Below are 15,323 nucleotides of genomic sequence, written 5' to 3' on the forward strand. Positions count from 1 at the left end.
GAACTCCTCTTCAGGAAAGGTCCAGGTTGGCCTCAGCTCACACAGGCTCTCTGTCATCTCCCTGCCCAAGTCAGCTAGACAACTTAAGCACTCTCGAGGTGTAAGTTTAAATGAACAAGATGAACGGAGCCCCTTTTACTAACTGGAAGTCTGTGGAATGCCTAATTCGGGCCACTTTTTACAAGCAGTTCACAGGTTTGAGAGGAAAAGCTCAGGAGAGTCCTACTCGCCGCTGCTGCCCGCTGCTGGGTGAGTCACTGAAGTGACAGGGAGGGGGGCGAGCAAGTTAATCTTAAAACCTCAAACCAAAGTCCTTTCCCTATCTCCTCTTGTACCTGGCTGTAAAATGGATGTCTGCTGAATCACCACCCAAGCCCTTCCCTAGCCTGTCAGTGTCCGAGTGAGAAAGATGAAAGCTGCTGTGTTTGAGAGCTTGGACAGGGGAAGGCAGCTATGAAGCAAGGGCAGAAAGAAAAGAAAAGCCATGTGGGAAGGAGGGAACTGACTCAGGCTGTCCCCCTTCGCAAGGGAAATGCTGACATGAACACAGGGCACAAACTGCCTCCTTGGAGCAGGTTACTGCTTCCATTGAATTTCTAGTTTCAGAGTTCTCTCTCCTTTCCGGAAGAAGAAGGGGGAAAAAAAAAAAGGACAGGATTCTGTGAAAGATTCTAAGAAGCATCAGATGACTGTCTTACGTTACATTACATATCAAATGAGCTCCTCCACCACCCCCAGCTTTAAGGCAAAATGAAGATACAGCAGCGTCCTGGCAGGAAAAAGAGAATCCTATTACATCACTAGGTAACATGAGCACCACCGCATCCTCCTTTGTCGTCTGTCTCCAGCTAGAGACGCAATTATCAGGCCCCTAGCACAGGGCAGGCAGTGATTAGAATCCTACTACAGACTGCTTGCAATTCTCCAGATCCCCTGCTCCCGGAGCATGCTTCAGTCCTGGGCTGGGCTCAGTCTGCTTACCTTCGGTCACAGTTTTCTTTTTTTCTGCCTCAAGGAAGAAATAACCTTGGCAGCCCGCATTTGCTCATTTAGGTGGAGGTGCTTTTACAGAAAGAGGCCCGCTCTGGGGTGCTTTAGAAGGGCACTTGCTGCTTTCCCTGCTTTTCACAGCAACACACGCCGCCACCTAAAGAGCCACCAGTGCACCCGGTTGGTCAGGGTGTGATGTCACCGTTGAGATCACGTGACCAGACCCTTGGACCGGCCTTGGAGAAAGGAAGATTTTCTAACCCAGCACAGAAGCCTTAAAGATGTAGTCTCATCTAAGCAAATGCCATCAAATGGGGGGGGGGGGCGCTGTGTCAGCTGAGAAAATTAGGGTCAAGACAAGTTTTACACTTCATACCTCATTTAGCAGAAAAGAACCAGGCGTCAAAGGAGAAATGTCCAAAAACTTTAGAATTACTCATTTAAAAAGGGGACAAAGGCAAATACAGAAAAGTATCTTTTTAATGCACCACTGATGTGGGCTTAGTGGCATATGCCTGTAGCACCTGGGGAGGCAAGTGAGTTTGCAATTGACTTGGGTGAGATAGCAAGACCCTGTCTCAAATAAAAATAAAAATAAAAATAAAAATAAAAATAAATGAATTAAAACTCACGGCAATAACATGCATAAAACCTCACAGGCGTAATGCTAAAAGATTCCAGACATAAAACAGCTCATATTCCTGAACCCAATTATGAGGAAGCCTAAATTTTAGGGTATACATGATTGTGTTACAAGCAGAAGGAAGAAAACGACAAAAAATAAAAAATAAAGACAGGATTTACTAGACAAAGGTGCAGTCTGTGAAGAACATGTGCAGGTCATTTGGTGGGGGGAGGTTCTGGTGACAAGTGATCATCTTTCAATTATTCTTTAAAGCACACACATATGTATTGTGTGTCCTTTTATATGTGTCCATGATGACTAAAGAAAACTGTAGAAGCAGGTGCACTGGCACATACCTGAAGTCCCAAATCACTTTGTGAGGCTGAGGACTTGAGTTAGGATTCTGGGTCAGTTTGGACAACATAGCAAGACCCTGTTTCAAAAATAACATTGTTTTGGGATAGGGGAGGTAACTCAGTGGGTAAGAATGCATGTTTCACAAGCGTGCGGACCTGATTGTAAACCCTCAGCATCCACGTAAAAAGCGGCATGTGGCTGTGCATGCTTGTAGATTTAGCCTAGAGGACCAGAGCAAATGGATCCCAGGAGCTACAGTCCAGCCAGCTTAGCTGAAATAAGCTTCACGTTAAGTAAAACCCAGTCTCAAAGGGAACAAAGCAAACATGAACAGAGGATGTCACTTGATAGCCTTCTTCTGACTTCCATGTGCGGTGTGTGTATGCCTGTGTGTGCGTGTATGTGTGTGTGTTCATGTGTATGTACACGCATGCACACACATACCTACACATACAAAAACAGAGAGTTGTTTGGGGGCCAGACATGTACTTCCGAGGTAGAATCCATGTTTGGCATGCCTGAGGCCCTTAGTTAAATCCTCAGTACCATTTTTTTTAATTTCAACAAAAAGTAAATTGCATATCAAATTACCATGAAAGAGATTTTAAAAAAAAATACAGCCTTTCATGTGGCCCAGGCTGACTCTCTAACTTCCTATGTAGCTAAGAATGGCCTTAAACTTCTAATCTTCCTGCTCTACTTCCTTAGTACTCAAGTTACAGAGTGCTGGGATTACAGATATATGCTACCACACCCAATTTTACATTATACTGGGGATTAAACCCAGGGCATCATGCACACTAGGCACTCCACCAACTGAACGATATCACCGGCCCCAAAGTTAGTTCCTGAAAGCCTGGAGTACAAGCAAGAAGAGCTGTGGAGCACTTGTCTGGCAGGCCATAGATTCAATACCCAGGACTGAAAAAAAGGTCAGGGCAAGCAACACATAACTGCAGTTCTCATACTCGGGGGTGGGGGGTGGGGGCCTACGGCAGAAGGATTGCTGCAAATTTGAGGGCAGTCTGAGCTATGTGGTGAGGTCATGTCAAGGAAGAAAGAAGGGAAGAAAGAGAGATGGGGAGAAAAAGAAGGAAAGAAAGAAAGAAAGAGAGAGAGAGAAAGAAAGAAAGAAAGAAAGAAAGAAAGAAAGAAAGGGAAGGGGAGAGGGAGGAAGGGAGAATGGTGCAGAGGAAGATGGGGGAGGGATAGACAAAGTTGGGAAGGAAGGCCGATAGGAAGTAGGTAGGTGGAGAAGGAGGAGCCAGGGGTCTCTTAGTCTAGTGTTCTCAAAGAAAGCAGCATGCTCTGTGATCATTAACCCAACCTGGCCGAGTAGCTACTGCAGCCCCAACAATACACTCACTACTACAGTTCCATGACCGGAAAGGCTTTCCCTTCTCTGGCCCTATTCCGAAGGCTATTTTTAAGCAGGTCTTAATTAATTGTGCAGTAAGGCCAGTCCAGCAAAGAAGAATGAAATTGTCATCTCCCAGCTCCGTAAGTGAATCAGCAGGCCAGGCACCATTTAACATTAACCCAGTTACAGGGCACTCCAATCATCAGACCCTACGTGTAGTGCTTTGAAATGGTATTACTCTGCTCAGTTCTTTAGGCTCAATGCAGCCTGAAATGTTAGTGCAGCAAAAACCTTATGACGTGCAAGGCACTGCGTGAGGTTTACACTCTTTTACTTCATCACAATCGTACCTTGATGAGCTAACAGAGCATTAATGAACAGAATTCAAATGGGGTGGAAATTCCTCTTAAGTGGCAAGTAGTTAGAGCACTGCAAAAAGCCAACAGTCATCTGTAAGCCCAGGGTGACCCTGTACACAACTAAATGTTTAGTTTATCCGATTAAAGGGAAATTTTATGCCCAGCCTCAAAGGCCTCCCACAAGTTAATCCTTATTAATCATAATTTTACCGGTAGCAGCTGAAGACCACTGACCACCACCTGTGTTATTAAACAGGACTTATGTTTTTTTTTTTATAGAATTTCACATTTCAGCAGACAGAGAATATAGCAGCTAAGTTAGCAAAGAGAACATATCTGGAGCACTGGAGTAGTTTATATTTCTCCATCGTCTGCATAGTTATTAACAACTTTAACAATTTTTTCATGATGTTCACAGGTTTTACAAAAGGCACAGGCAGCACTTCACAGTGGGAACTTGCTTCCAAGTGAAGCTCTTTCTTTTGAATACTAGAGGGTTAGTAGGCATGGTGTAGTTTTCATGCTGAAATGAGATTTAATTACAATTTAGATTAAGAAATGAGTCACCAGGTTCAGTTTAACGTGCTGAACATTTAAAAAAAAAATTCTTTTCTTGCCTCTACTCCCTTCTCTGCCAGGTTTGTAATCTCTAACATATGTTCCTCATAAGGACTGCTCGGTGAAGATCAATCAAAAGTATGGAAATAACACACAATGCTTAGCAATTTTGATGTGTCATATGATTAAAAACACAATACAGTAAATATTTAGAGGCAAGCAGAGCTTTTTTTTTTTCCTGGAACATAGATCTAGCCAGATCATTTGGTAGCTTCAAAGTTGTGACTCCTGCTGTGATGTTTTGAAAACTTTTCAGCAATGGTGACCTTTTAAAAGAACGTTCAGTGCAAGTGTGGACAAGGGACTTATAAATATTCCTCAGAAGGTTCAGAATAGGAAGGACAGCACATTTAAGATGTGGTCATGATGATGGCAATGGTAGCTCGCACTCTGTCACTAACTACCTGCTGCATCTGAGCTGACAAACACCTGAGGCTGCTGCGCATACCACCCTGCTGGCTGACTCTCTCCTAAGTGGTTTTAATCTGCTGCACAGAGGAAACTCAAAGCTTGCGGTTCAAAGGGGGCAGCAGGAGCACCTAGCAAGGTATAATTAAGGCAGCAAAGTGCAAATGCATTTTTAAAAACAGTGAGTTAACCTAAGGTATCCATATACTTACAAGAAGGTGGCTTAAATTAAATAATCTACATTCCAGATTAGGGGAGAAAGGTGGGTCTAGATTTTTGCCTCAAATAAGAACCTTCAAAGACTAATTTGCATTGCCTGAGTCTGGAGAAAACATAAAGTAAGCCAATCAGAAAAAAAAGGGAGTGAAGTTTGAAACAGCTGTCTCTGTCAGTTATATTTAGGTCTGAAGACTCGGGGATGGTCTTTAGAAACACTGCCTGAATAAGGAGCCACACAAAGAAATCACTGAACCCGCTTTTTGCTATGGAAAGCCTTTCGCAGGCTTCCCCTCCCAACAAAAATCTCCTTGTGTTTAAAACGAGAAAGCCTCTTACAGTGCAAGAATATAAATTCTGTTTTGGAATCCCTAACCAACATGCCATTAGAAAGTTACCTGGGGGGCTGAGCAGTAACTGATTAAGTGAACTAGTTAAACACTAACAAAAACACAAGAGGGGAGGGGGGAAACCCTCTTGTGTAGACCTTGAAGAGTTGTTTCAGTAACATCACAGGCTGTAGAAGGGCTAACGTCTTCCACTATCAAAACAGCACACAAAGAAATGGAACAGATTATTGGTATGTGTCAAAGAACTTGGAAACAGTCCTTTTTTTAAAAAGTGTCTTTTCTGGTTTGTTGGGATATGTTATATTTCTATAAAGGTACGGCTCCTTCTACAGATATAAATTCAGCGTGGTCATTTAAAGGACTCCCATTCAACAGTAAAGTCTTTACTTACCAGGAGATTGGGATAGTTGTGAGGGCATCCTATTGGGACTCTAGGTGAGAAAAGTATGGGAGAATGGATAAGGATCCAGAGGGTCCTAGAAACCTACCAGAAGAACATTATGACGGGCAGATCTGGGCCCAGGGGTCCTGCTCAAACTATGGCACCAGCCAAAGACAATACAGGCCATAAACTTCGAACCCCTACCCAGATCTAGCCAATGGGCAGGACATTCTTCACAGTTGAGTGGAGAGCGGGGACTGACTTTCACATGAACTCTGGTGCCTCATATTTGACCACATCCCCTTGATGGGGAGGCCTGGTGGCACTCAGAGGAAGGCTAGCAGGCTACCAAGAAGAGACTCGATACTCTATGAGCATATACAGGGGGAAGAGGTCCCCCTCAGTCACAGTCATAGGGGAGGGGAGAAGGGGGAAAATAGGAGGGAGGGAGGAACGGGATGATACAAGGGATGGGATAACCATTGAGATGTAATATGAATAAATTAATAAAAAAGAAAAAAGGGGGAAAATGGAGGCCCTAGCATGGGCCACTTGTCACTTCCACACTGACTTCCTTTTTCAATTCCTGCACTGGCTCTTCCACTCAAGACCTGTCCATAACATACTTTCTGTCACATTTCACTTCATCTCCATGCTTCAGAACCTATTACAGGTACAGCCCGCTCCATCAGTCAACTTCTGTGGTACCTTTTCATCTGCCATGCATCTTGCTTCCCATTTTGTTTTTCCACTTACCAAACTCAGTGGCCAAAAGCATATGTCAGCCAACTGGGCCTTGCATGTAAATCCTGAGGAGTACAGCTAAATACATAATACTCTGAAATACTTAGATGGACCTTGCAATACTTATGCAGGGTGGTTCTCTTGCTGTGCATCTGTACATGTGATCCTCATTGTTAAATATGAAAATGCCATAACCTCTTTCTAGATAACCTCTTTCCCAGTGAGTCCCCCTCACCATCCCTGGGAAACTCCTATGTTTTCCCACAGCCAAGAAGCTGGCATCGATAGACAGCACATCAGTACCAAATCCAACAAGCAATCTGACTCTTTTGCAGTGTCCTCTTTTGATTTGAATACCACCCCTGTCCTCACTTCGTGCAGGAATCCTCAGCTTTGGCTGAGTCACAGTGCAGATTACAAGTGTCAAGTATTTATGACATGGGAAAGACAAGGCAGACGAAACTGTGAAGAAAAACAGACAAGAAAAAGAGTGACGGCCATAAAGAGATAACGGAACTGCAACATCTCCTGTATGTACTACCTAACCGCAAGGATCGCTGAGAATCATGGGAAGAAACTGAGAATGCAAAGCATAGCAGAAAGGAATAGGGGACGCCTGGAGACAAGCAGGACTCTAAATTCTGGTACTTCTACCCTCATTCTTTGTTTCCGCTGGATGCAGCCAATTCCCCCAAATTCCCCGAAACGTTAGACGCTTGTTAGGGTTTGCGTGTTCTCTAGCCCCTGCTCCTGATATCTGCTCTAATCTGGAAGTACCTGACCCGACATGGTTTCACTAACAGTAGAGCCAGGGTGCTAATTGCTAAAGTTAGAGAAAACAACACGAGGATTGCTATCTGCATTCTTCTACCTAGTGGAATGCCACATAAACTAGAGCCGAGCCGGAAATTACGGAGCTTGACTACTAACCCAGGGCAGCACACATGTGAGACAAGTATTCTACCAGGGAAGCCCAGTTTTCCTTAGTTTGAGACCATATCTCACTGGGCTGCTGAGGGTGACTCTGAACTCCTTTTGCTAGCGCCAGCAGTTTGTACCTAGTCCTGCCTCAGCTTCCTCGGGCGTTGGAGATTACAGGCCTGCTGCACTAGACCTGTTACAAACACTACCCTGTTTCACCACTTGTTCTTTATCCATTCATTGCCAAAGTGGGGCTGACGTAAGGATGGGTAATGTAGTAGACAGGGAGAAACTGTCTTAGCACTACAAACCACGATGCTACCAACTCATCCGGGTAGCACGACTCTGCCTAGTACCTTGTAACTAAGTCTATACTGAGCTTTTTTCTTTCAAGATTCAAAAAATAAAAATAAAAAATAAAAAAATAAGGGCAAGAGATTGCCAATGAATTCTATAATGGGGGAAAATACCTCAAGAGACCCTTCCTAGGTCCATGGGAAGAATGTGATATCATGTACAGGAAAAAGGAGTATTAAACACCAGAATTGGTGATACAGGTCAGTATCAGAGCACTTACGCTAGCATATATACAAGACCCTGGATCCAGTCCCCAGTACCACAAAAACAAAGAGACCAACAAGCTAGTCATGTTGGCATGCTGCTGTCACCTTAGCATTTAGGAGGAAGAAGCAGTTCAAGGCCAGACTCAGCTACATAGCAAGTTCCATACCAGCGTGTACTATATGAGGCCCTATCTCAAAAGCAAAACATAAGCAAACAAGACAAGACAAAAAGTCACATATATAGCTCATCTAAGAATTACTCTTAGAGCCAGATCTACTTGTACATACAATACATGTGTTACTCACTACAGTGCTGCCTAGGGTAGTACAAGCCTGGGAACAAGGAAAGTGTCCCATCTCATGGGACTGATGTGCTTTGGGACACAAAAGATCCTCCAGATACATTATGTGACTAAAACGTGTCTGAAAAGCCTACATAGGACTCAGTGTGATAACTCTGGCCTATAGTCCTAGCACTTAGAAGGCTGATGCAAAGGGCTATTATGAGTTGAGGCTAGCCTAGGATACATAGAGATACCTTGTCTCAAAAAAAAATCATAGAGTATGTTTCTTTTTAAAATGTATGTCTGGCCTAGGGATGCAGATGAGTGCCTCATGTACTTAAGGCCCTGACTTTGGTCACTATTACCATGGGATAAAAATAAGAAAAAGAGAGCCCAGCACTATGATGCACGCCCTGTTAATAATCCCAGCATTTGGGAGGCTGAGGCAGGAGAATTGCCACAAGTTTTAGATTAAGACCCTTTCTTAAAAATTAGAGAGATAAGCTGGGCATGGTGGCACTTCTTTAATCCCAGCAGAGAGCAGGCAAATCTCTGTGAGTTCGAGGCCAGCCTGGTCTGTAAAGTGAGGTTAGGCGAGCCAAGGCTACACAGAGAAACCCTGCCTCAAAAACAAAACAAAACAAAATCAGAGACACTGAGAAAGTCAGGGACAGTCAATCAGTATATAGGCACGACTAGATACAGAAAGAACTGAATGGAGGGGGTCACATTTCATCCCTGTTAGCAGTTCTATCTGGAGTAGGAAGAAGAGGAGAGCTTCTGCATGGTATTAAAACAGGTTTTATTTTTGTTGAATATATATATATATATATTCATATGAATTTATTTATTTTAAGTGCTGGGAGATGGAAACCCATGGCCTTGTACACACTAGACAAGTGTTCTACCTACCACTGAGCTACTCGAGCAACTCTTCCAGAGTCCACAGAAATGATTTAAAGGAAAAAACTAGCCAGGTGGTGGCGCACGCCTTTAATCCCAGCACTCAGGAGGCAGAGGCAGGTAGATCGCTGTGAGTTCGAGGCCAGCCTGGTTTACAAAATGAGTCCAGGACATCCAGGGCTACACAGAGAAACCCTGTCTCGAAAAAACAAAACACAAAATAAAAGCAAGAAAAATAGTAACACAGAAGAATAGAGACAGGAGCTACAGCTACATGATAACACAGCATACTACAGTATGCGTTGTGAGGGCCTACGGACCAGCAGTGATTTCTGCCCCCAAGAAATATGCCGTTTGTGTCCCTGAGCAGTACAATACCCTTTTCCGTTACCGTTGAGCAGGAACTGAACAAGGGAAGGTGGGCAATTATCTCACAAATGTTAGTCCTACTAAAGGATTGCAACAGTAGATTCACTGTTCATAAATAAATCGGAGGCTGGGGGCTAAATACAAATGATGGAGGGTCTGCCCAGCACCCCGACATTCCCAGCTTCAATGCACTGGACTGAAAAACAAATCATCTAGAAGTAATGTCTTGTGCTTAGATTTCAAGTACCCCAGACAGTAAGGCATGACGACAGCCACGAGTTCAAAGGCAGCCTTGTCTACATAGTGAAAGTGTGGCTAATCTGGGCATAGGGTGAGACATGGTGTCAAAAAACCCAAAACTCAACTTAATAAAAATAATAAAAACATAGAACTTTCACAATCAGTTTTACTAATTAAACAGTTTAGAAACTCTTTTTTGTTTTGTTTTGTTTTGTTTTGTTTTGTTTTTCGAGACAGGGTTTCTCTGTGTAGCCTTGACTGTCCTGGGCTCGCTTTGTAAACCAGGCTGGCCTCACAATGATCCTCCTGCCTCTGCCTCCCAAGTGCTGGCATTAAAGGCATGCGCCACCACCACCCGGCTCAGTTTAGAAACTCTCATTCCTATCTTTCGAATAAGAAAAGGCTAGAAAATACAAAAATCAATTATTTTTTTTTCCTGGACCCATCAGACAAATAAGGCCCCAGAAGAAACTGCCACTCTGAAGTCTGAAGAGAGAGCTGATCTAAAGACTCCCAGCTGAGATCCGCTTACCTGGAATATACCGGAGTAGGGCCATGAGAACAGCAGCTACAACAGTGAAAGGCAGAGATGCTCAAATGGTGCCGTGAACGAATGACCTGCTAGAGCTGTGAGCACTAGCATCCGTCTGAGAAAGCCACCGTCCCCGGAGGAGTCCCACACCAAAGTGCTGCTTCCAGAATCTTCACCAAGTAAGTTCTCCCAGTGAAGATCTCCCAGTGAAGATCCCTCCCCTTGACTAGGGGAGGGAGGAGTAAGCCTTGTGAAACATGCCCGGAGGTCTCCTCACAACAAACAAATATGCTCCAGGGAAAAAGACTTTGCCTGAGCTTGATTCCTGGGTGGGGGAAGGGCATTCCTCCTGCTCCAGCCCCTAAGCTTTCAGTTTCACCTGAGGGGGAACACATCAAGGCCAGGGCTTCAAGGAAGTAGATTGTGAATTCGAGAGGGCAGAGAAGGTAGGAAAAATCACTTGGAGAACTTGTGAAGGTCACAGCACAAGACACAGTCCTGGTAAAACACCAAGGATTAATCCACCTGTGATGCTGCCTTGTCCCTCAGCTTTTAGCACTACACCATCATGGCTCTGGTACCCTAAGAGGAAATTATAGTTGAAAGAGTTGCAAGACACATCATCTCTAGGGGAGCTAGATGTAGGCAAACCCAGAGTCAAAAAGGGAAAAAAAAAAAAAACAAATTCACCATAGAAATTCAACCCCTGTTGATGCCTAGTTATCCCAAATAACAACTCAATGCCTAGCTACTTTACCATAAATATACAAAATTAAACTATAGCACAGCAATGGGAAAAAAGAGCTGAACTCTACTCCCCTCCCCCAGAGAAATTAGACATCATACTTTCATCTAAACTATGGGTAAACAACTCTCCAAATAAATTTTTAGATTTTTTCAAGTAAGCTAGGCATGGTGGGAGAAGCATGGAATCCTAGGACTTGGGGGGCAGAAGGCTACGGAGTTCAATGCAAGCCACAGTCACATAGTAAGTTTGCAGCCATTAGAGGGCATTTGTATGAGATTGACTCTCAATATTACACACATGCGTAGCTACTTAAGTGACAGGAAAGAACGTATCAATATCATAGGAGGGGCTAGGCATGCTCTTCTGAATCCCAGCTACTTAAGAGGCTGAGGCAGGAGGATCGGAGGTTTGAGATTGACAGAAATTACACAGTGAGTTAAGTTAAATGTCAGCCTGAATGACTTAGTAAGATTGGTCTCAAAATAAGGAACAAAAGGTGCTAGGGAGAGAGAGCTGAGACAGGAGAGTTGCTTGATTGGCATGTATGAGTCACTGGCTTCAGTCCCTAGTATCAGATAAGTAATAAACACATTTTTAAGCAGATACAATTCAATAGCACAGCGATTGCCTAGCATGTATGAGATCCTGGTGTTCTGTCCCAAGTACTTCAAAAGTACACACACACACACACAGACACACACACACACACAGAGGGAGGAGGGAAGGGAGATTTTAAGGCAGTGTTAGAGGGGAATTTATATCATTAAATTTAGAGCCTCTGTTAGAAACAGAAGCCAGGCGTGGTGCTTCACCCTTGAAATCTCGGTACTGGAGAGATTGAGGCAAGAAGAGGGCCACAGGTTCAAGGCCAGACTGAGCTCTGCAAAGAGACCCTAACTCAAAATAAAAACAACAGTAAAAATACAGAGCAAATGTTTGTTGCCATTATAACCTGATCTCAAAGCTTATGTGGAAAAGGAAAACACCTAGAACAGTGAGCCAACAGAGTACTGAAGATAAACCAAGCTCAAAGACTCACAGTAACCAGTTTTAACATTTACTGTAAAGTTATAGGTAATCAAAACAAGGTGACTTTTTTTTGACATTAAAAAGATCAAACTCGGGGATCAAAAGAAATGATGCAGAGATCAAAGGAACAGAATACAGAGCCCAGAAAGACTCATAGATATAGTAGTCTAATTTGTGATGAAGGTAGACAGGCAACTGAATCAATGGCTAAGAGATTGTTTTCAACAACCTGTACTGCAAAGACTGGGCACACATAAACCACACACAGCTGTACTTGGTTTCCCAGGTACACTGAAAAAGGTAGGAAAAATTATATATCCTGTTAGCATCAACCTGGGCTATATAGAGAGACACTGAGTCAAGGAAAAAAAGATGTCACAAACATTAATTCAAACCTTATAACAAACCTAAATGAAAGATGTAAAACTTCCAGGAGCTAACACAGAAGAAAACCAACAATAGTCAGGGGTTTAATAATTTGTTTTTACCTACAACACCAATAGTATTATCTACAAAATAAGTAATAAAGATGAACAATAAAAATAGATTATATTGCCAGGTGTGGTGTTACATGCCTGTAATCCCAGCACTTGGGAGGCAGAGGCAGGTGGATCACTGTGAGTTCGAGGCCAGCCTGGTCTACAAAGTGAGTCTAGGACAGCCAAGGCCACACAGAGAGACCCTGTCTCAAAAAACAAAACAAACCAAAAAAAGGATTACATTAAAATTTGCAGCCTACAGGGTAATGTAAGGGTGCAAAAAGCTTAGCTTTGATCCCTCATATGACAATAAAAATGTTTTTAATTTTTCCTTTTCAAACACTATTGGAAAAAAAATAATACTTTTTTAAAGCCATGGACTTGAAAAACATGTTATCTAATAAAAAGGAGTGGTAGTCACAGTACAAAGAGCCCTGGAGCCTCAACCCTAGATAAGGCAACAGGGAGATGCTGAAAGCAGACGGCATGATGCTCCCTAGAGAAAAGCCCTGGAAAGGGTTATCCAATGCCAAGTAGTCATATGCATACAGGTAACAGGTGACATACAGACTGAACAGATTGTAACTATGTATTAGGAATACACACACACACACACACACACACACACACAGGGGAGGGAGAGATATATCAAAGTATAAAAAAAGCCATGAATTTCAGAGTTGATAGGGGTATGGGGGGATTAGAGAGAGGAAAAGGATGAGTGAACTCGTCTGATTATAATTTTAAAAATATAAACATTTTTATAAAAATTGCTGTGGGATAGTTCACATTGCATGAAACAATTAAAAAAAAAAAAGCAAACTACTGCAAGGCAAACCTCAATGGTAAGAAAAGAACCTGCAGTCCAGACAAGGAAGCAGGTAAGCTGGCTGCAGACCTTCACCTCTCATTCTGCTCTTCCAAATCCAATCCCTCAGCCCCATCCCCAACTCTGCAACAGAATACCTGCTGAAACCTCCTTTCCCACCCAGCCCTACAGCCTGCAGAGCACACAGATCTTCCCCTCCCAGCATTCCTCTCCCCAGTCATTGCTCTATCCCAGCCCCCAACTCCAGCAGGCTAATTACTACATGCCTGCAAGCAAGAAAGTGTATGACAGAGCTTTAGTTCTCCTCTGTGCTCTCAGCAATGCTGCAGTCCTGCTGTGAGCTCTCCTCACTCTGGAACGCCATCCCCAGGAGACTGACTAAGCTGGTCCTTGTGGAACACCCTGCTTTCCTCCTTCTTGGGAAGACCCTCCACAGCCACGAGCCTCTCCTCATTCCTAAGTCTCAGGGGAGCAATACCCAGAAATGCATTTCACCCCAAACCCCAATGCCCACACCTATCTGGACCCTAGGAGATATTCCCACAGGCAACACACAGACAGAAAGCATACTCTCCTAGGAACCAGAGAAGAAACAGAAACCAAGGAACAAGACACTCACCTAACAACGACAAGACTAGACATCAGCACCTAGAATTACATTCTTCCCAAGCCCAGATGCCTACATGCCACGATGAAAACACAATCAATAATAGTCAAGACAGTGTGTCTCCACCAGAGCCCAGCAACCCTACCAGAGCAGGCCCTGAGTGTTCCAACATAGCTAAAGTACAAGAAAAAAAAGACCTTAAAACAGCCTTTATGAATGTGGTAAAAATCCCTTAAGAGGAATAAATCCCTTAAAGAAATGTAGGAAAGCTAGGCATGGTGGCGCATGCCTGTAATCCCAACACTGAGGGAGGCAGAGGCAGGCAGATCTCTGTAAGTCCAAGGCCAGCCTGATCTACAAAGAGAGTAGAGAACAGCCAAGGCTACACAGAGAGAGACCCTGTCTCAAAAAACAAAAACAAAACAAAAGAAACAAACAAAATAAGAAATCCAGGAAAACACACACACACACACACACACACACACACACACACACACACACACCCCAACAAAACAACAACAAAACAGTGGAAGGAAATGAATAAAACCACTCAAGACCTGAAAGTGAATATAGAATCAACAACAACAACCTTAATGAAATCTGGAAATGAAAGTTTTAGAAACTCTGACAGGAAGCACAGAGGCAAGCTTCACCAATAGACTACAAGAGACGAAAGAGAGAATCTGAGGCATTGTAGAAACAGTAGAAGAAATGGATGTCTCTGTCAAAGAAAATATAAGGGCTATAGAGAAGGCTCAGAGGTTAAGAGCACTGTCTGCTCTTCCAGAGGTCCTGAGTTCAATTCCCAACAACCACATGGTGGCTCATAACCATCTATAATATGATCTGGTGCCCTCTTCTGGCCTGCAAGTATGCACACAGGCAGAGCACTCATATACATTAAATAAATAAATAAAATCTTAAAATAAAAAAGAAAAGAAAATGTAAAACCTAAAAACTCCTAGCACAAAACATGCAAGAAATCTGGGACACTATGAGAAGACCAAATCTAAGAATAATGGGGATATAGGAAGAAAACCCAGGTCAAAGTCCAGAAAACATTTTCAACAAAATCACAGAAGAAAACTTCCATAACCTAAAACAGAAGATGTCTCTATAAATGTACAAGAAGCACACAGAACACCAAACAGACTGGACCAAAAAAGAAGTCCCCTTAACAATAATAATCCAAACACTGAACGTACAGAACAAAGAAAAGAATATTAAAAGTTACAAGGGGGAAAGATCAAGTAACATATAAAGGCAGACCTATTAGAAATACACTCAACTTCTTGATGGAGATTCTAAAAGCCAGAAGAGCTTGAACAGATGTGTTACAGGCACTAAGGATCACAGATGCCAGCCAGCCAAGACCACTAAACTCAGCAAAGCTTTTGCTAACAATATATG

General features: G+C 43.2%; 1 protein-coding gene across 7 annotated transcripts in view; it reads right to left on the reverse strand.

The window, feature by feature from the left end:
• Window positions 1-15,323, reverse strand: part of CLCN5 (chloride voltage-gated channel 5) — a 163,924-nt gene that overhangs the window by 35,681 nt on the left and 112,920 nt on the right. Inside the window, exon 1 of one of the 7 annotated variants that reach the window (XM_084790031.1) lies at window positions 10,222-10,496. The exons of 5 other annotated variants lie outside the window; for them this stretch is intronic. In XM_084790031.1, coding sequence (XP_084646157.1) covers window positions 10,222-10,246 — 25 coding nt within the window. In that variant the 5' untranslated portion in view covers window positions 10,247-10,496. Of the gene's footprint in view, window positions 1-981; window positions 1,191-10,221; window positions 10,497-15,323 lie in introns of those variants that run through there. One more of the 7 variants, XM_084790032.1, reaches the window with a different exon arrangement.

Source organism: Acomys minous (assembly GCF_964271855.1).
Source record: "Acomys minous genome assembly, chromosome: 7".
NCBI classification, from domain to species: domain Eukaryota; kingdom Metazoa; phylum Chordata; class Mammalia; order Rodentia; family Muridae; genus Acomys; species Acomys minous.